We start from the raw sequence: 22,083 nt of genomic DNA on the forward strand, positions 1-22,083 counted from the left end.
CAACAACAACAAAAACAACAACAACAAACGTTATTTATATCCCACCACCATCTCCCTGAAGGGACTCAGGGCGGTTTACAAGGCACTCCATGGTGCACATATAACATACAACAGGTAAAAACAGTACAAAAGTATAAAACAAGTCATATAAAATTATAACAACGTCCATCAACACATGTAGCATAAAATCAAAATAATACAATTTTAAAATAACAGTAGATAAAACTAACTGCCGTCAGTTCACAAGGTGCCAAGTGTCAGCTTCATATGGGCCCATTCAGCCGACTCAAAGTCAAAAGCCTGTCTGAACATCCATGTTTTCAGGTTGGAATGGAAGGATTGAAGGGCTAATCTAATATATTTTGGAAGGGTCCGTAATCAATCATGGAGAAAAAAGAGACTTTTTTCAAACACTGGGAACCTGGTCAATGGAAGTTCTAGTTTGCATCCTTAGATGCTATTGCATGAACCTGGATGCTAAGCAGAGAACTAAACTGCACGTTGCATCCCAGAAAGCTGTTGTATGGAGTGGAATTGGGCTTTGCAGCTTGGGAATGTGTTGGGCTCAGTAAAACCATCTACTTTTGCACAATTGGGAACCTGGTCAATGGAAGTTCTAGTTTGCATCCTTAGATGCTATTGCATGAACCTGGATGCTAATTTTGAACAATTAAAACTTGTGCGCCAGCTGCGCCCGTACCTTGGGAAGTCAGATCTGGCCACGGTGGTCCACGCTCTTGTTACATCCCGATTGGATTACTGCAACGCACTCTACGTGGGGTTGCCTTTGAAGACTGCTCGGAAACTTCAACTAGTCCAGCGAGAGGCAGCCAGATTGCTCACCGGAGCGGCATACAGGGAGCGTACCACCCCCCTGTTGTGCCAGCTTCACTGGCTGCCGATCCAATTCCGAGCACAATTTAAAGTGCTGGTTTTGACCTACAAAACCCTATACGGTTCTGGCCCAGTGTATCTGTCCGAACGGATCTCCCTCTACGTCCCATCTCGGAGCTTAAGATCTTCTGGGGAGGTCCTGCTCTCGACCCCGCCTCTATCACAAGTGAGATTGGCGGGGACGAGGAGCAGGGCCTTCTCGGTGGTGGCCCCTCACCTGTGGAACTCACTCCCCGGGGAGATTAGATTGGCATCCTCCCTTTTGTCATTCAGGAAAAAACTAAAGACCTGGATGTGGGACCAAGCCTTTGGGCATTCTGGCAGCTAAAGGAAAAACCCGATGATGAGCAGGAATGGATGGAACGGAATGGACATTCGGAACTCTAAACACTGAGCATGAGATTGTTTATGTATTGATGTTTTAATCTGTTAATTTGCTTAAACTGTTTTTGTATGTTTTGTATAATGTGATATAGGCATCGAATCGTGCCTTCGCTTGTAAGCCGCCCTGATTCCCCCCTCGAGGGTGAGAAGGGCGGGGTAGAAGGTGAGATATTGTTTGAAAGATAAATTCAGCACCATGTAGGTGACTAATAGATCCACATTAGAATTATGGCTTGATGCCTTCTCCCCCACACATTATATGACTCAAAGGGGACCTGCTTAAGGGCCTTGAGTATGAAAACCACTAATTCAGAATTTTGGCATATGACAGCATTATGCAACCACACCTTTCCCGTCGGTCCCCAAATTCAGGATGTAAGTAGGTTGTTCCTGGCTCTGTATCCAATGTATGAGGACCTACTGGACCTGCTTCTTTCATATTTCTGGAAAATGCATGACTCGGATACCATTTAAATCTGAACCACATGGGGATAGAAGGCATGAAGGAGAATTTCCATCTCGCGGCAAATGAACCAGGTTTCTTTTCTGAAAGAGGTGCCATTTCCTCTTATGGCAGTGCCAGAAGAAATCAGTGGATGGAATGTGGGACATTAAGGCTCACATTCAGCATTTGAAGATGTTTGTGTCCAGTATTGTTTTCATGTCCAGTATTGTTTTGGAACATTTGCATCTCGGCAGGATGAGATCCATCTTGCATTATATGCATATATGGCAACTGGTCATTATCAGAGAGCCTCACTACAAAGCATGGAAATGTCGTTTGCGGGGATTACAACTCCTTCAATCTCTGGCCAGACTTGGCCATTGAGAGCTGGAAAAAAGCAAACTTTTCCTAAGCCTGGTAATTCCATAGCAGAAATTCCATACTCTGACATCTCTGCAGAAATAATAGGTCCTCATAGTAAGAGCAGCACATGCAGCAGCAGGCAGAAGTAAACTTCTTGACAGCTTGTCTTCCAGGCTCTGCTCTGGAGAGCAACCACAGCAGCCATATCCAGATGCTGGAGATTTTGGTTATCTGCTGCCTATGCAGCAGCCTGGCTGCATTTTCCTCCAAAACAAACTGGTCTGGGACCCCTTCCTCAGCCCTGTCAAATGCATGAGGAGCGGCTGCTCCATTCTAGCCCTGCACTCCTCTTGATCTGCTCTCCAAAAAGGCTTCTCAGCTGGCAGGCCCTTCCTATTGGCCTTGGGCCGCTAGGAGCTATCCAATAGGCTGATAGGTTTCTTATTGTTTCTTTAGAAGGCCTCTTCTGGGAGTCAGTTAACCCTTTGCAGGGGTTTAGATTGGCTGGGATCTAAGGGAGTTCACTGCTTCCTCCTTGCTTTCCACAGCTCTCCCTTCTCCTCCGCAACCCCCTCCGCACTCCTCCTTTTAATTTCTCTTCCTCCAGTTTGCACTATTTCCTTTGGAACCTTGCAGCAGCCTTCATCCCATCGATTGTCTAGACACAAATAAAATCAAAGCAGACCCCCTCCTTAAAACTTTCACACACCCCAGCCAGAACAAAACTTTCCCCAGTTCACTGTGAAATGCTAAAAAAAGCTCCCTTTCCTTTTGGTTCAGAGAATATAGTTCATTGTTCCCAAACGTAATATTTCAGACATGTGAGTGGATTCTCAAAATTGTATGCAGGTTCTAGATTAATGATGGTACCACCATGTCCACAGGGCTTGGACTTCATTTACTCACATTCTTGGGCCAGAAGTCCATCATTTACATGATAGCCATGTATAAATATGTGAGAGGAAGTCATAGGGAGGAGGGCACAAACTTATTTTCTGCTGCCCTGGAGACTAGGACGCAGAACAATGGCTTCAAACTACAAGAAAGGAGATTCCATCTGAACATTAGGAAGAACTTCCTGACTGTGAGAGCTGTTCATCAGTGGAACTCTCTGCCCTGGAGTGTGGTGGAGACTCCTTCATTGGGGGCTTTTAAATAGAGGTTGGATGGCCATCTGTCAGGGGTGCTTTGAATGCAATTTTCCTGCTTCTTGGCAGGGGGTTGGACTGGATTGCCTACGAGGTCTCTTCCAGATCTATGATTCTATGATTTCAATAGGGTTCGCTATTATCCATGAATTTGCATACGCACACAAAGTCCAGGAATGTATCCCCTGTGGGTATGGGGGTTGTTCTTTAACATAGATTAATGCTACTTATAGGGCTGGTCCCTCAGCCATTGGCTAGCAGTTCTGGTGAATTTCTAGAAAAGAAAGAAGCTATTATACCCAATGGGCTCAAATTTAGTGGTGGTCCCTGGCACGTTGGAAAGCAATAAATGCCAGCCCCACTCATGTCAGCTTTAGGAGCACTGGCCTTGATGATTTTCAGGGTGGGGTCCTCTATCCGTTTCCATTGAATCTGATAATATAATGGGGAATCCATTGGTAATCCAATTTTGTGAGGGAAGCAGATAATTTTACAGGGACCAATTCATAATATATCCACACACACATATCCTGCTTCTTTTTCTTCTTCTTACCACAGAATATCCAGTAAGGAAAGGAAGGGTAGAATATCTACAAAAAACCTTTCAGCTGACTAAGGGCCCTTCCACACAGCCCTATATCTCAGAATATCAAGGCAGAAAACTCCACATTATCTGCGTGTGGACTAAGATAACCAGTTCAAAGCAGATATTGTGGGATTTTCTGCCTTGATATTCTTGGATATAGGGCTGTCTGGAAGGGCCCTAGATGATTCCAAAGTATACTGGAAAAAAATAGATTCCCTAAAGCCAACAAGACAACAGGACCACTATTACCAAAGTAGAACAATACCAAGCATATATTTCATAGTGTGCACAAGATAGAATAAGCAAAAGTCTATAATAAAAATAAGTATGTTGTGTTCACAATACTAATTATAGTCTTTTAAAGAAGTAATGATATCAATTATGAAGAACTTCTGCTTTCTTATTGAGAACTTATTGAGGATACAACAAATAATGGGACATAGGTTCCTTGCATTTACAGTACCAGAAGGTAAATCTTCCTTATAGGAGAGAGTTTGCAATCACAGGTTCTTTGAAACAGATCCCTCCTTCAAGGTAATAGTATAGCCAGCTTCCAGTGGACACTGACTACAGAGTCATGCTGAAGGACCTAAAGATTCTCACAGAGGCGTTCTCACAGGTAACAACATAGCAATTTCTTTATAAATGGTTTTTCACTTTCACTGTGATCCTGTGCCCCTAACCCCAATGACGGAGGAGAGCTGGCTACACATTTCAGTAACTCCCTCCACCATTCATCTTGGCTTTGAGCAACATATTCCCTCCAGTCGTTGTCCCTCAATGGATAGCATTAATACTGAATTTGTTCCTTCACCACCATACCCACAACTTGTGCATTTATGTTCCAGGGCACTTCACTCCATGAACCTGAGGCCCTTTCCACATAGCTGATTAAAATCCCATATTATCTGCTTTGAACTGGGATATATTATTTTATTTATTTATTTATTTATGACATTTATATAAGATATATATACATACAATACATTATATTATTAGCATAGTACAATATCAGTATTATATATTACTATATTGTACTATACCATTATATTGTAATATTACATGTAATATTACATGTAATATAAAATATATAATTATAATATTATATTGTTATTATTAGTATTATATTGTATTATATTATAATATTATTAATGGTATTATATTGTATTACATTATAATATATAATATGATAGCAGTGTGGACTCAGATAACACAGTTCAAAGCAGATATTGTGGGTTATTTTGTCTTGATATTCTGGGTTATATGGCTGTATGGAAGGGCCCTGAGGAAGTAAAGTAGGGCCCCTTCTACACTGCCAGATAAAATCCAGATTATCTGATTATCAGATTTGGGTAATCCAGTTCAAAGCAAATAATGTGGATTATCTGCTTTGATAATCTGTATTATATGGCCGTGTAGAAGGGGCCTAAGTCTACAAAAGCTTACCCTGCCAACTGCATTCTTTCAAGTAGTCTCTAAGGTGATGCAGGATCTCCTTACATATTAATATTCCATTCTAACATGGCTGTGTTTTTGAATTCTGTTAAAATAAATATGAGCCAATATTGTGGCTTCTTTAAAGGGTGGAGGACTCTAGAAAGTATATTTTACAGATAATCTTCCACTCACTGATCTCAAAGGCCTTAACACACAGCAAGAAAATATTTCTCATTATTGTGGACTGCAATTCCCACAGACCTTGCCCACACAGATTGTAACAAGCCAAAAAGGGGAAACTGGAAGAAGATTTGTCTGGTTTGAATCCCTAAAAAACTTGCCAAAGGTCCCAAAGCTGTAGCTTTATTATGTGGACACTCTCTGTTTCTCTAAGCAACATACAAAGATGACATTAACAAATGGTTGTAAGGAAATGTTAGATCAGAGATAGACAAAGTAGGACCCTGGTGTCACTTGCAGCCCTCCATTTCCCCAAATTCCCTAGATTATGACTTTTCTGGTCCCCACAAAATGGTGAATTGCATCTCTTGGAAGCCACCAAGCCAGGCATACAGTGTTTGTACCATCTCCCACATTAACATTTTCAGACTTCTTTGTTGGTTGGCTTTTTGGCATTTTTGGTGCTTCATGTTGCTCTGGGGGCAAAAAACAAACTCCTCTATCAGCTACAATTGTTCTCTGGTTTAAAAGCTAATTTTAAAAACTTTCTTGAACAATTTGGTATGGGCACATATGTTAAATCAGTGTGCATGTATTTCTGAAACACATTTTGTATCTCTCAAGTATCCTGATTTGACAGGGACAGCCCCACTTTATTATCATACCTTTTCGAATGCTTTTTAAAGTTCCAGATTATGTCTCCTGCTGCTTCTTTCACTCTTTGCCTTTGCTTACTTCATTTGCTGCAAACTGGGTTCAGACTGCAGGCATAGTTTGCATTCACTTAACTCATGGTGGGGAGAGGGGGAAAGGAGGGAATAGAAGGGCCCTTCCACACAACTGAATAAAATCCCACATTATCTGCTTTGAAGTGGAATATAAGGCAGTGTGGACTCAGGGCCCTTCCACGCAGCCCTATATCCCAGAATATCAAGGCAGAAAATCCCACAATATCTGAGTGTGGACTCAGATAACCCATTCCAAAGTAGACATTGTGGGATTTTCTACTTCGATATTCTGCATTATATGGTTGTGTGGAAAGGCCCCCAAAAGCATTGTTTCCACCCTGTGGTGTGAAGGCAGGAGGGCTCAACACAAAATAATTGTGGTCTACGGTCAGGGTAGTTGAAAATAGATCCAGATGCTACTGAATTTTGGGAGAGGGGGCTCACCAGGGTAGAGTAGTTAGTATTTTTACTCAGAATTGCATAGCTCATGGCAAAAGTATGTGAGCTGTTATTCAGAATTGCATATGCACTGAACATAAATCTATTTATCTATCTATCTATAATGAGCAAGCAATTATTTTATGTTCTAAATATGTAATTGGTGGCTCCTAGTTTGACTGGAGTCTACCTTGTCTTAGTCTGTCATGATTCTACATATAATTATTATTTTTATATACATTATTTTTATATACATATAATTATTATTGAAATCTGATGATTTTAGAATAGATGTTGAATGGGTTGTTGTAACTTTTTTGGGCTGTATTGCCATGTTCCAGAATCATTCTCTCCTGATGTTTCACCCACATCTATGGCGGGCATCCTCAGAGGTTGTGAGGTTTGTTGGAAACTAGGCAAGAGAAATTTATATATCTGTGGAATATCCAGAGTGAGAGAAAGAACTCTTGTCTGTTTGAGGCCAGGGTGAATGTTGCAATTAGCCACCTTGATTAGCACTGAATGGCCTTTCAGCTTCAAAGCCTGGCTGGTTTCTGCCAGGGATTCTGGTCAAAAAAAGCCTTCGACAAAATGTTGAATGGTCAATAAGTAAGGATACTACAAAAACATGAAGTATGCATAATTGGTGTCTGGGGGGCTTTACAGTCTACCAGGCCCTGGTAATTTGCACTGGGACCTATCCTCTTTTAAAAGGCAAAGGTTTCCCTTTGACATTAAGTCTAGTACTCATCTCCATTTCTAAGCCAAAGAGCCGGCGTTGTCTGTAGTCACCTCCAAGGTCATGTGATCAGCATAACTGCATGGAGTGCCATTACCTTCCCACAGAAGCGGTACCTATTGATCTACTCACATTTACATGTTTTTGAACTGGTTGGTTGGCAGAAGCTGTGACTAACAGCGGGAACTCACCCCACTCACTGGATTCAAACCGTTGACCAAAAGGTTGATTCAAATCATCAACCTTTCAGTCTTCAAGTTCAGCAGCTTAGTGGTGTCGCAGCAACCACCAGGGGCCCTTTTGATACTACAAAAACATGTATACATAGTTGGTATCTGGGGGTCCTTCCAGTCTACCAAGCCCTGGTAATCTGTAGTGGGCCCCATCCTCTTGACTATATGACTATAAACAGAGGATAGGTAGGGGAGGAATCTGGGGCTCCTTTTATATAGCTGGAAAAAAAAACCCCACATTTTCTTCTTTGAACTGGAAAATATTGAATGGTCAATATGGCAGTGTAGACTCATAATAACCCAGTTCAAAGCAGATATTGTGGGATTTTCCGCCTTGATATTCTGGGCTATAGGGCTGTGTGGAAGGGCCCTGGGAGTAAGGGCTCTTCCACACAGCCCTATATCCCAGAATATAAAGGCAAAAAATCCCACAATATCTGCTTTGAACTGGGTTATCTTGAGTCCACACTCAGATAATGTGGGATTTTCTGCCTTGATATTCTGGGATATAGGGCCTTCAGATTACCATAATACTTTGGATCGTATCTGAGGAGCATTAAGCAGTTGGTAAGACCAAACCCTGCTTAGATGCAACCCATCTGTCTATTGTTAGCCCTGACAGTTTCATGAGTACTAAAATTCACCACGTGTGTATGTGTGTTTTAAGAGTACAAAGAATGGATGGAAGGAATGGGGCTTCTTCTATTTTGGAGAGTAAAGGGAAACCTCAGCTGTGAAGTTGAAGTGCAGCTGGAATTGGGGGGAGGTGGTTTTCATTCCTTATTGAAAGGAAAGAAGGGAAATGCAGATGTCACAGCTGGAACTGGAGATTTGTCTTGGCAGGCGGAGAAGGAAAACATTTTTTAAAGAAGCAAAAGAGAAAACTTATAACAATCCCCTCCCGATTTGGCACAGTTGGCCAGCATGAGGAGAACCTCTGACTTGCGAGTGGCCTTAATCTTCAGGGCTTGGGCTTCCATCCAGTAGTATTGGCCTTGTGCCAGTTTCTTTTTGGAGCGTGTTTCAGTGCAAGAATGTCGGGATTGGGAGGGCTTGCTTGACTCCAGAGGAGGCAACTTTCCCAAAATGCAAATATGGATAGAGGATCCACAACCAGGACTGAAAGGAACAAAGGGTCTTGGCTTTTCAAGAATAACCTCCAGGGAAAGCCGGGGGAAAAGAGAAATCATAATTCTATATTTTTAGCATACATAGCCCCTGAGATGATGTATGCAGAGCTTCATAGACTCATCTACAGAGGTTCACAAAGGTTTTAATGGTGTGATTCAGGCAGCCTTGGTTGTGAGGTTGTGATGGTGAGAAGATAACATGTGGTGGAAATATGTTTGGACAACTCAGTCAATCATGCTTCTATCACCAGGGGTGTGCGGTTGCCACAGCCAATGACTTGACAGCCCACATGCTTGCCTCAGGAATGAGACAGCTTAAACATGAGCAGATTTTTCCTGTGGAGTTGAAAGATTGCCTCAAAGGAAGATATCCAGATATGATAATCTCAAGAGGTACCTCTCCTCATATATCTTGAGTAAGAGAAAGAACTCAGAAGGAACAGCAAGAATTAATGGCTTGCACTAGAGGGGGAAAAGCCATGGCCCCACAATGGGGCTGGTGAACCTTGGCTACCCCCATCCTGGCTGCTCATTGGTAATACTGCTTTGAAAACACATCTTGTGCTATTTCTTGGCTGTGAAATATGGGGAGTGGGAGGACAAAAGGACGGGAGGGAGGAAAAGCAAACATGAGAAGGAGATAACAGAACCCTGCAAAGTCTCTGTGCGTTTTAACTACGAGGACCATCTAGAAACAGCTTTCACTGGAAAAGGATACTGCCTATATTTTCCCAAGCGATTTGTATTCAACTAGATATGATTTACTCAATGATGACAGACAAGTTGGGAGGAATCCAATTTGGGTTTTAGTGTAAACTTTCAAAGGAGCTATGCAAGGAGTACCATGCAGGAACACACAAATCACTCCTGACAGATGGTCATCCAATCTTTGTTTAAAAACTTCAAAAGAAGAATACTTCATCACACTCCGGGGTTTTGGCTGTCTAGAAGTTCTTCCTCGTGTTTAAGCGGCATCTCTTTTCCTCTGGTTTGAATTCATTACTCTGTGTCCTACTCTCTTCAGCAGCAGAAAACAGCCTGACTTCATCTTCCATATGACATGGTTTCAAACGTTTAAACAAGGCTCTTGTTGGAAATGAACCCAACTCCCTGCACTGCTCCTCACAGAGCATGGTTTGTAGACCTTTCACAATTGTGATCACCCTCCTTTGAATGTGTTGCAGCTGTCAATATTCTTGAATTGTGCTGCCCTCGACTATAGAAGCCTCCAGACACCACTGCATTTATCTGCAGGCAAATTCACACATGTTACAACAAGGTTCTTACTCCATGGGGCTTGATGCAAATCCATCATCTTCAAATTCTCACCATATGGACAGTTCTAAGTGTGGTTGTGTCATTCTGAAAGTACACTAGAGGTGACAGTACTGTTCCCACGGTATATTTTTATTTCACCTCTCTGTTTCAGAGGAAAGAACTGGCTCTGAGTATTCCTTGCCTAAGAAAACTGTATAAAAGTAACAAGGTCACTATAAATCAGTAGGTGACTGAAAGGTTCATGCACATTATCACCAAGTAATTAATAAAACTCCGCCATAGGAGAACATACTACTCTGCTCTTGAAGCAACTTCACTGGCTGCCAATTAGTTTCCGGGCCCAATTCAGGGTTCTCGTTTTGACCTTTAAAGCCCTTCACGGCATCAGCCTAGACTACTTGCAACAGCAGGTTCAACAATACACACTAGCAGGAACACTCAGATCTAGTTGGGAAAGGCTGGTGTTGAATAAGTTCCCTGATTCACACAGATTAAAGATTTCCAGAGGGGCAACCTTTTCGGGAATGGCATCCATCCTTTGGTATGCCTTCCCAGGGGAAATTAGAGCAGTGCCCTCTCTGTTGGAGTTTAGGAGGAGCCTTTTTGTAAGGAAGCCTTTGAGTGATCTCAGGACTTACAAAGTTGAGGAAGAACTGTATGGTGTATTTATGGGCAGTGTTAATGTTTTATTATAATTTAAGGTAAGTTTTAGGATGTGTGACAGCAACTACTAATATTTGGTTTTAAATTTTTTTAATTTTATTATGCATGTTTTTATCCATTGTTAAGCTGCCTTGACCCCCTTCAGTGGGGAAATGATATAAATTTCTTAAATGAATAAATAAATAAGTCTACTGCAATTCATAAGTGAATGAATATTCTTTAAATAGCCATAGAGTTTTCAGTTATGAAATACTTGGCTACTGTCAGCATTTGGTTAATATTACTCGATACCACATCCTAGTTATCACCAGTCATTATTTCATGGAACTAGGGACCTAATTGTGGGTTTTATAAGGGAGACCTACTACTTCATCACACTGGAAAATCTATCCACTTTAAATCCAGTTGCTGCCTCCTGCAGAATTCTGGGGGTTGTAGTTTACAGGGGAGCCTTTAACAGCCTCACTAAACTACAAACCCCAGAATTCCACAGGAGGCAGAAACCTGATTTAAAGTGGATTCATTCTCTAGTGTGATGAGGTCCCTGAATTTGTCAAAGAAGCAAAACCTACAGTTGGGCAGTACCTTTATTTTTGTTGGATTTTAAAAGTTGTGAATTTTGGCTTTTTTCGCTTTCCATTGACGAGCTTGACAATTTTATATTAATACAGCTGGGAAGTAACTGTAGTAGACTCTCAGAGATACAGCACTTATCAAACAAACAAATCTATCATTCCTATATTTTAAAATATTTATTTTCTTTGGTCTATCCTGAATTTCCTGCCAGTCAGTTTCACTAGGTAACATAAATATCTAATTTACTTTGATCTAGATCTAGTTACTTTGGCCATAAGAGCTAAGAATGATGGATGTTTAAAGTCAAACACAACTGGAAGGAACTAGATTGGAGAAGGCTGCGTTGGACTTACAGCCTTGCCAATGTTTTTCTGTGTCATTAAGAAGTCACTGCGTTTTTGTGTAGAACTAGAGTCTTCGTCCACCAGAAATAAGAAAGGAAGGAGAGAAAGAAAAATCTGGCCTATCTTTCAACTCTCTTCAACCTTTGATTCACCCCTGAATGTATGGACTATGATTCACCCCTTTTATCTCTTGCCTTGCCTGAAATTAAATAGCATTTTCCAAACCTAGAGTATTCTAGGAGTTCTTTCTTATTTAGGGGGTACATGTTCCTCATGGAGTCTCTGGTAATAACCATAATTATCCCTAATCTCAGAATGTAAACTACCTTAAATGTAGAATGCCTTTACCTTTGGAGGAACATTATTGTAAGATAGTGTAGTTGGTACTTGCAAATGAGTACATGTCCAAAGATAAAAGGGACAGGCATGGTTGAAAAAAAGGCATTTGCAGGAGGGCGAAGGCATTAAGTCATGTCCAGGAAAGAAGCAGAGAAGACCAAAAGAAAAATTGTAGTTGATCATAGCTTTGGAAGAGCATTATAGAAAATAGTAGCATTGCAGTGAACCCCATCAGGCATCTAGTCTAGTGCTTCTCAGTGCTTCATATCTTAAGCTCAGGCAATCATTAGATCAAAGAACAAAGATGCACCATGACCAAAGCAAACAACTCCCTTTTCCTGAGATGACCTTTTATATATGCCTTTGAATTATTTACAGTAAATAGGGACAAAGAAATTTCAGAAGAAACTGCGAGGATTTGAAAAGGGATGCCATGATGTAATGGGATGACTGGAATGGGGTGTGTCAGCAGCTGACTGGCTGAGCATGCCAGGGGCCAGAGTTCTGATTGGCTGCTGTCTCTGGCATGCTGCTGAGACCAACGGTTCTAACTGTCATTTCTAGTTTCACTTTGGACAGTGAAGAGAGTGTGGGCTGCCAAGTATCTTGAAGCTTGATTATTTTAAGGCATGAGGCATATTTAAAGACTATTTAAAAAGGAATATTTTATTCCCTCTGTTCTCTGTGTCAATTCAAACAGACTGCTGAATATATATTGTTGACCTGCTTTGAACTTTTGAGCTGAAGTAAAGATACTGTTATTTGTTACACAAGCCTGAGTGACACTTTATTATACTGCAGAGTATATCTTGGTTTAAATACTGTGGTGATGCTTCTGTTTATTCACATTTACCAACCCCCACAGAAACAACCACCAACAAAAATGACAGCCATTGCATTAGTGGTGAGAAAGTGTCAAGGGGATACTACTATATGTTGTAGAGTATAAATTGTATGGTTGTGGAAAACACAAAAAATAGACATTAAATATGAAGAAAGTTCCATCATGAATAGTTTTTATTCTATGATGGCAGCATCTGTGTGTCATGTGCTTCTACTTGAGGGCTGTCAAACCAGTTCATTTCATGCACATTCAGTGAAGAAAAGCTAGAGCCAGAGTTGCCTCAACACAACAGCTGCAATACTTTCTGCTTGAAGACATCCATAGAGGAAGAGGGCATGACCTACTAGGTTATTGGTTCCATTGGTGTGATCTGCTGTTGACATAAGCTTGTGTCCTGATATTTCTAGTTCTATTGCATTAGTCCAGCTGAAGTGACATATTTGGTAGAGTAACATATTTGAAGTAATCATAGGGGGAAAACTAATGCTCCAAAACCTTTCATATCTTGCTATAGAGCAGTGGTTCCCAACCTGTGGCCCACAGACCACCAAGAACTAAAATATGGTCCCCAAAACATTTAAAATTGTAAACCTTTATTCATTTAAATGAACCCGTTGCTATGCGAGCAGCACCAGCAAGCAGTACATCCGGCGAGCATGGGAGATTGGGGCAGAGCAAGCGATCAAGGTCATGTGCCACATACTCATGCCACCCAGCATCAGTCAGCTGCACACGTTCTTTTGTCTTGCTCAGCTGTGTCAGTGATTCTGTTTTGCTGTTTAGTGATTTGACAGCTCCAGTAGTTTTACTGATGCGAGTCCTCAATATTCATATTAATTTTTGACTTATTTATTGATGATTGAAGTAAATTTCAATTGTTATGAAAAAGACAATGTAGCTTTTGTTTTTGTTTTCTTACTCTTATACCCAATTGCATCCAGGAAGAGCTCATTGAATTTCAAAATCATAGAAACTGCAAGGATGCATTTGAATCTGATTCCCTTGTGGAGTTTTGGTGTAGAAAAGCAATTTTTATACTAAAATTCAAGGAATCGCCTTGCGTTATCTTAAGCTCTTCTCCACAATTTATTGCAGTAATAAAGTGCGAGGATGAGATTTTGGATCCTGGTTGGGGCCAAGGTTATCTGGGGGATTGTCTAATCAAAAGCACAGCAGAATATCCACATTTTTAGCCCTTTGCAGAAGATGGACACGGGTGGGTGCTAGCCTAATCTCTCTGGAGAGGTAATTCCAGAGCCGGGGGGGCCACTATCAAGAAGTCCCTCTTTTTCGTCCCCACCAATTGTGCTTGTTACAAGGGTGGAAGTGAGAGAAGAGCCTCCCCAGAAGGTCTTAGTGATCATGCAGGTTTGTAAGGTAAGGTGCAGTCAGGAAGGTAGGCAAGTCTCGAACTGCATTAAACAATAATGCACAAAACATAATAATGTACTACTGAAAGAAGCTCTCTCACTAGAGACTTAAACTGTGATTTAAATCATTAAAATTGAATCCTTCAGAGAAGCAATTTATATCAAATCATCCCTCACTTTGTTCCAACCCTTCATAGAAAAAAAATCGACTGATTGCTCCCTTTCTATAGCTTTCTCATTGCCTCTTGGCTTTTGTTTACACAGTGATATTCTCCTGGATTGCAGCAGGCTGAGCAAAGCAAACATACCTTTCTAATGGAACAGGAACTTGCACTCTGTAGCATCCGGGGTGTTCAGGTCAGCTCCTCCCTCGGTTGTTCTATCGGCAAGCCTAGTTCAAGGGATTTTTGTCATCCTACATGAAGAAAACAATTGCCCCTCCTTTCCAATTTGGATGAAAAAAGCAAGTCATGTGCCATGGACTGGAGTTTTGAAAGGATACAGCTTACACTTTAAAATAAATCCTTTCATATAGCTGTGTGATTTAAAAGCAAACAAAGAACACTTCTGACATATTTGTTCTGGATCCCAGAAGGATGCAATTAATCCTTTAAAATATTTATTTATTGGAATGATTAACAAACGGAGCTTTCTACATCTATTAGCAATATGATTTGGCTTTTGATTTCTTCAGTTGTTCAAAATAAAAGTCGGCTACCTCAGATATTTTATTTTTTTCATTGCTGACACACACACACTTATCCCATATAATGCCACTTTTCGGATGATAAATTGATGCTGTGCAGGAAAACTGTAATCCAACCACAGTTTTGTCGTTCAAACTGAGAAGAACTGCTATATTTGCATTATTACTCCAGCTTTTGTGCTAGCAGCTTGACATGCGAAGTGTGGTCTCTGATCCCATATAAGTTTAATCAAAAGTAAATTATATTAGGCATATGCTGGGCTTTAAACTTTGGTAGAATTGCATTCTTTTCCAGGTAAAGCTTTCTTATAATCTATCATCTTGCCTTGTCAAAATTGTGTTGTTTATGTGTCAAGTTGCACAGCTGGAAAAAGGTAGGGCAATTTTTTAAAAAATGATGGCGATTCTAAGTTTGATAAAGAGTTCTGTGTAACTCAATACTAGAACTACATTGTGAATGCTGGCCTTAGACATGCCATTTATTATGCTTAAATTTAAAATATTATCCTGTGGAGTAGGCATTCTTAAACTACAACCTTCCATATTGTAAAATGTCTTATTTTACAAAACATATGCTGCCACTTTAGAAAAACTGTTTTTAGTGTTGGAACAGTTTCTCTCTATAGAGATGTTCAATGTATTGTCGAAGGGTGTCATGGCCGGAATCACGGTGTTGTGTGCTTTCCGGGCTGTATGGCCATGTTCCAGAAGCATTCTTTCCTAACATTTTGCATGTATCTATGGAAGAGGTTGTGAGGTCTCACAACTTCTGAGGATGGCTGCCATAGATCAGGCGAAACGTCAGGAGAGAATGCTTCTGGAACATGGCCATACAGCCTGGAAAACACACAACAACCTGCTGTTTTTACTGTTGCTTTTGTTTTCCAAAATGACATGGACACATTCTTCTAAAGGGGAATCATGCTTCCATGAAAAGGTTCATATTTTATTCCAGATGTTCACTTTCTATTGATGATGTACATCCTGCAAAACTCACTTCAGGGTACCTTCCAACTGCCAGGAACTGTCCTGGTGAACTAATCCTTTGTCATCCCACTTTCTCAACCACTATTAAAAGGTCTGCTCTTCCTTCTCCCCTTTCTACTTTTCCCTGTATTCTCATCTCACTTTGGTTCAAACTGAGTTTAGACTGCAGCAGTATTTTGACCAACAGTGTGAGGTCGCATCCAATCAGCACCTAAAATGCATGAGCACCCGCGTTTTTCCATGGGGTATCCAAATGATGCCCCACATAAAAACAAATTCCTTTGGGACAAAGCAGGAAAATACTGTGCATTAGATCTGGGTCTTCCTGAAGGTCCCAGGTCTAACCCACTATGTCCTGGGATATCCAAGGGGGCACTCCGCACAGACCTCTTGCGTTTCTGGGCTGAATCAATCTGGAATGTCCGAGAGGACTCAAACCTCTTCCCAACTCCCACCCAAAAGGGCTTTAAAATTACTTACCCAGCCATCATTAAACTGCTGCTGGAGCTCTCCTGGTACATAGAAATGGCATGCCAGGAGAAGTGGTGGGAGAAGAAAAATTGCTCCTGCCCCCCTTTGCTTGGCACATCATTGCTACGTGCCAGGAGAGCTCCGGCAGCAATTTAATGGCAGCTGGTTAAGTAATTTTATTTTTAAAGCCCTTTTGGGGGGTGGTTCAGATGACTCGGTGTTCTCCTGGAAGGGAGAACATCTGGACACACACACCTCAGCAGGAAAGCGCAAATGTTGGGCTGGTGTGCGGACTCTAATGTGGACCCAATCAAGTTTTTAAACCCAATTGGGTCCGCATTAAAGTCCTGTCTGGAACTGCCCTAGGAGAGGAGAGAGCGGAATCTTACTCTTCCAAGTAAACTTAGAGAAAAGCAAACTGCTGCAGACTTCCTTTAGCTTATGTGCTCTTCCTTATTAATAACATTTACCATCTTGACACACTGTGATGCTGCTTGACAAAAGCTGTCCCAGTTTTCATCTGTGATATGTTGGAGGGCCTGATTCAGATCATTATTAGGTCAGAAAAGAGAAGGTTGAAACATAACAGCCATGTTAAATATTTGAAGGCATGACATATATATGGTGGAGTGAATTTGTTTTCTGCTGCTCCAGAAATTAGAATATGAACCTGTGCATTCAAATGACAAGAGAAGATTCTACCTAAGCATTAGAAATAATTTATTTGCAGTAATAACTATTCGATGGTGGAATAGACTACTTTGAAGGGTATTTTAAGGTCTTTAAACAGAGATTGTATGGCAGCATTTGAGAAGTGCTTTGCTTGCATATTCTTGTATGGCACAGGATTAGATTTGATAGCCCTAGCTGTCCTTTCCAACTCAAAGATTATCTTTATGTAGAACCCCCCCCCCCCCCCACGTTTGAAGTATTTCTCCTTCATTTACTCATTCTCAAAGAATGTCTTGGCTATTGCTCAGTGGCCTGTCTTGTAATGTACCAAATGAGGGGGGAAATGTTATAAATGGGGTTAAAGAATAATATTACAAGCACATAATTAGAAATGTTGCTTTGAATTAGTAGATGTTATGTTAAACTCACTAACTCATATCCAAACGTTATGAGAATGTTTTTACTTGTCTGCCCTAAGTCCTTGTAGCATAGGATGGGACATCAGTACTTTAACAAGCAATGAAAGAAAAGATTCACAGTTATGATATGATATAATGATATTCTCTCTGGATATTCAGAGGATGCCTGAATTTCAAAAGGAAATTAAAATGTCCCCCTTTCCTTTTTCATTTGGAAACAATTGGTCTTATATATCCCAGGATGGAAAGGGTACATCATACTATTGAGCGTACGTTATCCCAGCAGTGGTATTTGCAAAATATAGGAGTTTTGTCCTTGCTTCCCTTTAATTTTGAAGGGACCATACCCACCTTTCACACTTACCCACCTTTCACATTTATTCAAATGATTTTAGACATCTGTGACAAAATTGTGCAGCAGAAATCTTGAATGTTCTCTCCATTACTAGTGGTGAAAGCATCAGGGTGGGTGAATAAGCAAGGAATCTCCACAAAGACTTATGGATGGGCAGATTGTAGTGCTTCATATGGGGTGAGGCTTCAGTATCAGGAGTGAACCAAACAATTGTATTGTATTTTTTTTAAAAAAAAAACACACACACACAAAGTTTGAAACCTTGGTATTCTGTTAAATGTCCTTTAATTAGTAGCTGGCCTCTTGGAGTGCCTCTGGTGTTGCTATAAGAAGGTCCTCCATTGTGCATGTGGCAGGGCTCAGACTGCATTGTAATAGATGGTCTGTGGTTTGCTGTCCTCCACATTTGCATGCCATGGACTCCACTTTGTAGCCCCATTTCTTAAGGTTGGCTCTGCATCTTGTGGTGCCAGAGTGCAGTCTGGTTATCACCTTCCAAGTTGCCAAGTTTTCTGTGTGCCCAGGAGGGAGTCTCTCATTTGATATCAGCCATTGATTGAGGTTCTGGGTTTTAGCCTGCCACTTTTGGACACTTGCTGAGGTGTTCCAGTGAGTGCCTCTGTAGATCTTAGAAAACTATTTCTTGATTTAAGTCATTGGCATGCTGGCTGATATCCAAACAGGGGATAGACCGGAGATGTCATTGCCTTGGTCCTTTCACTATTGGTTGCTACTTACTGACAGATGTCAGATGGTGCGATTCCAGCTAAACAGTGTAATTTCTCCAGTGGTGTAGGGCACAGGCACCCGGTGATAATGCAGCATGTAGACTTGGGGTGGTGGTAAGAAGTATTTCAGCTCAACCTGATAAGGCTCAATAGAAACAGACTAGGAACTACTAATGGCAAGGAGGCATAATATGCTGAGATTAACAAGGTAAATTATATGCTGAAGAACTATTCTATATGCTATGAGCACTAAAGATAACGTTGGGGTTATATTAGTGCATTCTATGCAAAGACATGGATATCATCCGTATACGTACTTGTGCACATCTATTAATATCTATACACAAATTCGTTGGAAACTTTTCCCAGTCTGGGTTTATAAAAGCAAGTGCACAGATATATATGTGAGTTATGTATTGGCTGTGATAAACATCAGTGGTGATCTCTATACAGTGAAAGAAATGAGTCAATAGATAAATGGTATCTGCTCTAAAAGGAAATGTTATACAGAATGTGTCTCACAATAAAAAAAAAACACGTGAAAGGCATGTCGATAGTAGGACATTGCTAAATTGTACGATATGACACCCCATTTCCAGGGGATTATGTTCCAAAACACCCTGTGGATACCTGAAATGGTGGGTATTAGTTAACTATATATTTTGACTGCATATGGGCTGGAAATACAAAGTAGAATCACATTGAGGGACCTAGAAAGGCCCACCAACATTTTGGAGAGGGGGCATATTTTTTGCAGCATAAGCAAAACTATAGATGAGGGAAGGATCATACTGTATGTAAAACTTGCAAAATTGCATATACGGATTGAGAGATGTAAACTGGAACAGTTAAATTAAGGTGTGAAAAGCATGCAAACAAATTCACCATTGTGAGTTTTGGCTTTTTTATCATTAGCTTTTTGCAGTACGAAGAAAATATGGCTATGTTTTTTTTCCCCTCATCCAAACAATTTGAGACCCAATATGTCTGGCCTGGAATATGTTTCAGCAGAAGGCCTGCTAGACTTTTGTGGAGGTTATGCTAACCTTTTTTCCCCCCACTTCTCTCTCTTTCAGCATTTCTCTGAGAGCTTTGACCACTTCTCAGAGAACATGGAGGACTTTTCTAATGAACTCTTCAATAGTTTCTTTGATGATCCCGTTCTGGCTGAAAAGAACCCTCTCCTGGACATGGATCTGGACCCTCCTACTCCTGGCATCCAGGCAGAGCACAGTTACTCCCTGAGTGGAGATTCTGCCCCACAGAGCCCCCTCATGCCAGTCAAGACAGAAGAAAATGCCAATGGTGAGTGCCAGGGTCTTGCTTTCTGGGTCTAAAAACCCATTTGCTTTCATGCCATAGAGGCCTATTGAGCTTTTAAGAGAGAAACAGAACTTAGATTATTAAGTCCAATATGGGCACACATTTAGGCTCTTGGAAAAGTTACTTTTTCAAATGGAATCTCCCAGAATCCCCCAGCCACCATGGCCAGAGCCATGTTAGCTAGGAGATTGTGAAAATTCAAAATTATACAGAAAAGGGACATTTCCTGTCAAGGCAGATGTTGTCTGATTAGGGAAAAGGAATTGCACATGCCTTTAGTTTTAGTATAGAAAAACTACAGTTACACGTAGTGCTTGGCAGTTAAATGGATGTAGTTTGAAATGATTTGCCTGCATCTGATAATGTCAGAGCTGTAGATTTCACTGAAATTATTCCTTGTGAATGTGATATAACTAATACAACTGAACTGAAAATGTGTAAAGGTAAAGGTTTCCCCTTAACATTAAATCTAGTCATGTCCAACTCTGGGAGGTGGTGCTCATCTCCATTTCTAAGCTGAAGAACCGGCGTTGTCCGTAGACACCTCCAAGGTCATGTGGCTGGTATGACTGCATGGAGTGCTGTTACCTTCCCACCAGACCGGTACCTATTGATCTACTCACATTTGCATGTTTTCAGACTGCTAGGTTGGCAGAAGCTAGGGCTAACAACGGGAGCCCTCCCTGCTCCTTGGATTTGAACTGCTGACCTTTCGATCAGCAAGTTCAGCAGCTCAGTGGTTTACATATGTGTACATACTCCTAATTTCCTACTTTGCCCCTTGTTGTTGTTTCCCATTAAGCCCACTTCCTTCTGATAAGTGATCTAGAGAAATTCAGTGATGTACTATAATAAGATAAGGAAAAGCCCAAGAAAAGAAAGATAGGTAGGGGAATAAGGTTGCAAACTTAAATATAGCTATGTTGAAATCCTGTAGTGCAAATACTCTATGCTGTGGAATCATGGAAATGGTAATTTTACAAGTTCTTTAGCCTTCACTGCCAAAGAGTGCTGGTGCCTAACCAAACTACATTTGCTATGATTCTACACATTGAGTTAGGACAGCTAAAGTGGTGTTGAACTGCATTGGTGCTTCAATATAGATGCCCCAAGGAATCTATTGCGCTGGGGACAAATCATTACTCAACCACAGAAACCCACTGGGCGACCGTAAACAAGTCATATTCTCTCAGAGGAAGACAAACCTCCTCTGAACAAATCTTGCCAGGAAATGCCCATAATACATTTGACTTGGTATCACCGTAAGCTGGAAACAATTTGAAGACATGCAACAATAACAAAGACATACACAAGATTATGGAGGGGATTTTAGCAAAACAGAAACAATTCTGATTTGCCTTCTTTAGTGTTTTCCTTTGATCAGAGCAGCAATAATGTAACCATTTCTAATGAAAGCAAAGCTCTGATACATGGTGTAAAATACTTAGATGTAGGAATGATTTCTGTTTCCCCGTTAGGGTCTGCAACAACGGCAGACTAAACAGGGGCTTTGGCTTCATGACTCACAGCAGAGTCACCCACTGACTGGTTTAAGAAAGGGGAAACATTTATGTCTTACAGTCATTTAATGTGATAACTAACAATTTCCACCTTGGATCTTGTCCAGTAAGCTGACCTCTCACTCATTATATTTGCTAAACATTGTTAGACACGTTTCCACATTTTAAACCAATGCTGGTTGCCTAAAATTTGCTCTCTTCTGAGCTATAGTTAATATGCAAACATTTTTGGAAATACACAACAATTTGCTTCTAGTTCATTCTGCCTCCATCTTAATCAAGTCCAGAAATGAACGAATATTTATTTATTGTGTCCAGCATGAATATAAACAAAAATGTAGGCAAATACAGGGGATATATATTTTATTTTATTTATATTCAATTTTCTCTCAGAATTAGAGTCAAATAATTGTTGATTTTGGCAAATAATGGGGAAAAATAATGGAACCTAGCAATGTTTTCCTCTTTTGGATTGTTACTAGAATATCCAGCTTAAAATATAGGGAAACTGAATTAATCTTGATGAAATCCTAAAGAGACCAGACTCCAGTCAAACACAGTATGATGCAAATAATTTTTCACATGTTGATGTTGTGTGGTCAGTGAATGCATGGCTGAGTCTGACTCTTACCTTACACCAGTGGTTTCCAACTTTTTTTTGACCAGGGACCACTTTGACCAGGGACTGCTCTCCAACATTAGTACCAAAAGGATTTCAGATCAGTTTTTGGTCAACTTTAGATTCGGCTTGGTTATCTGATGTGCTGATTCAGAAAGTTGCAT

General features: G+C 40.7%; 1 protein-coding gene across 1 annotated transcript in view; it reads left to right on the forward strand.

Moving 5' to 3' along the window:
* Positions 1–22,083, forward strand: part of CREB3L1 (cAMP responsive element binding protein 3 like 1) — a 121,315-nt gene that overhangs the window by 40,706 nt on the left and 58,526 nt on the right. The window contains exon 2 of the mRNA XM_060763915.2: positions 19,534–19,762. Coding sequence (XP_060619898.2) covers positions 19,534–19,762 — 229 coding nt within the window. The remainder of the gene's footprint in view (positions 1–19,533; positions 19,763–22,083) is intronic.

This window comes from Anolis sagrei, chromosome 1, assembly GCF_037176765.1.
Source record: "Anolis sagrei isolate rAnoSag1 chromosome 1, rAnoSag1.mat, whole genome shotgun sequence".
In the NCBI taxonomy this organism is placed as follows: Eukaryota; Metazoa; Chordata; class Lepidosauria; order Squamata; family Dactyloidae; genus Anolis; species Anolis sagrei.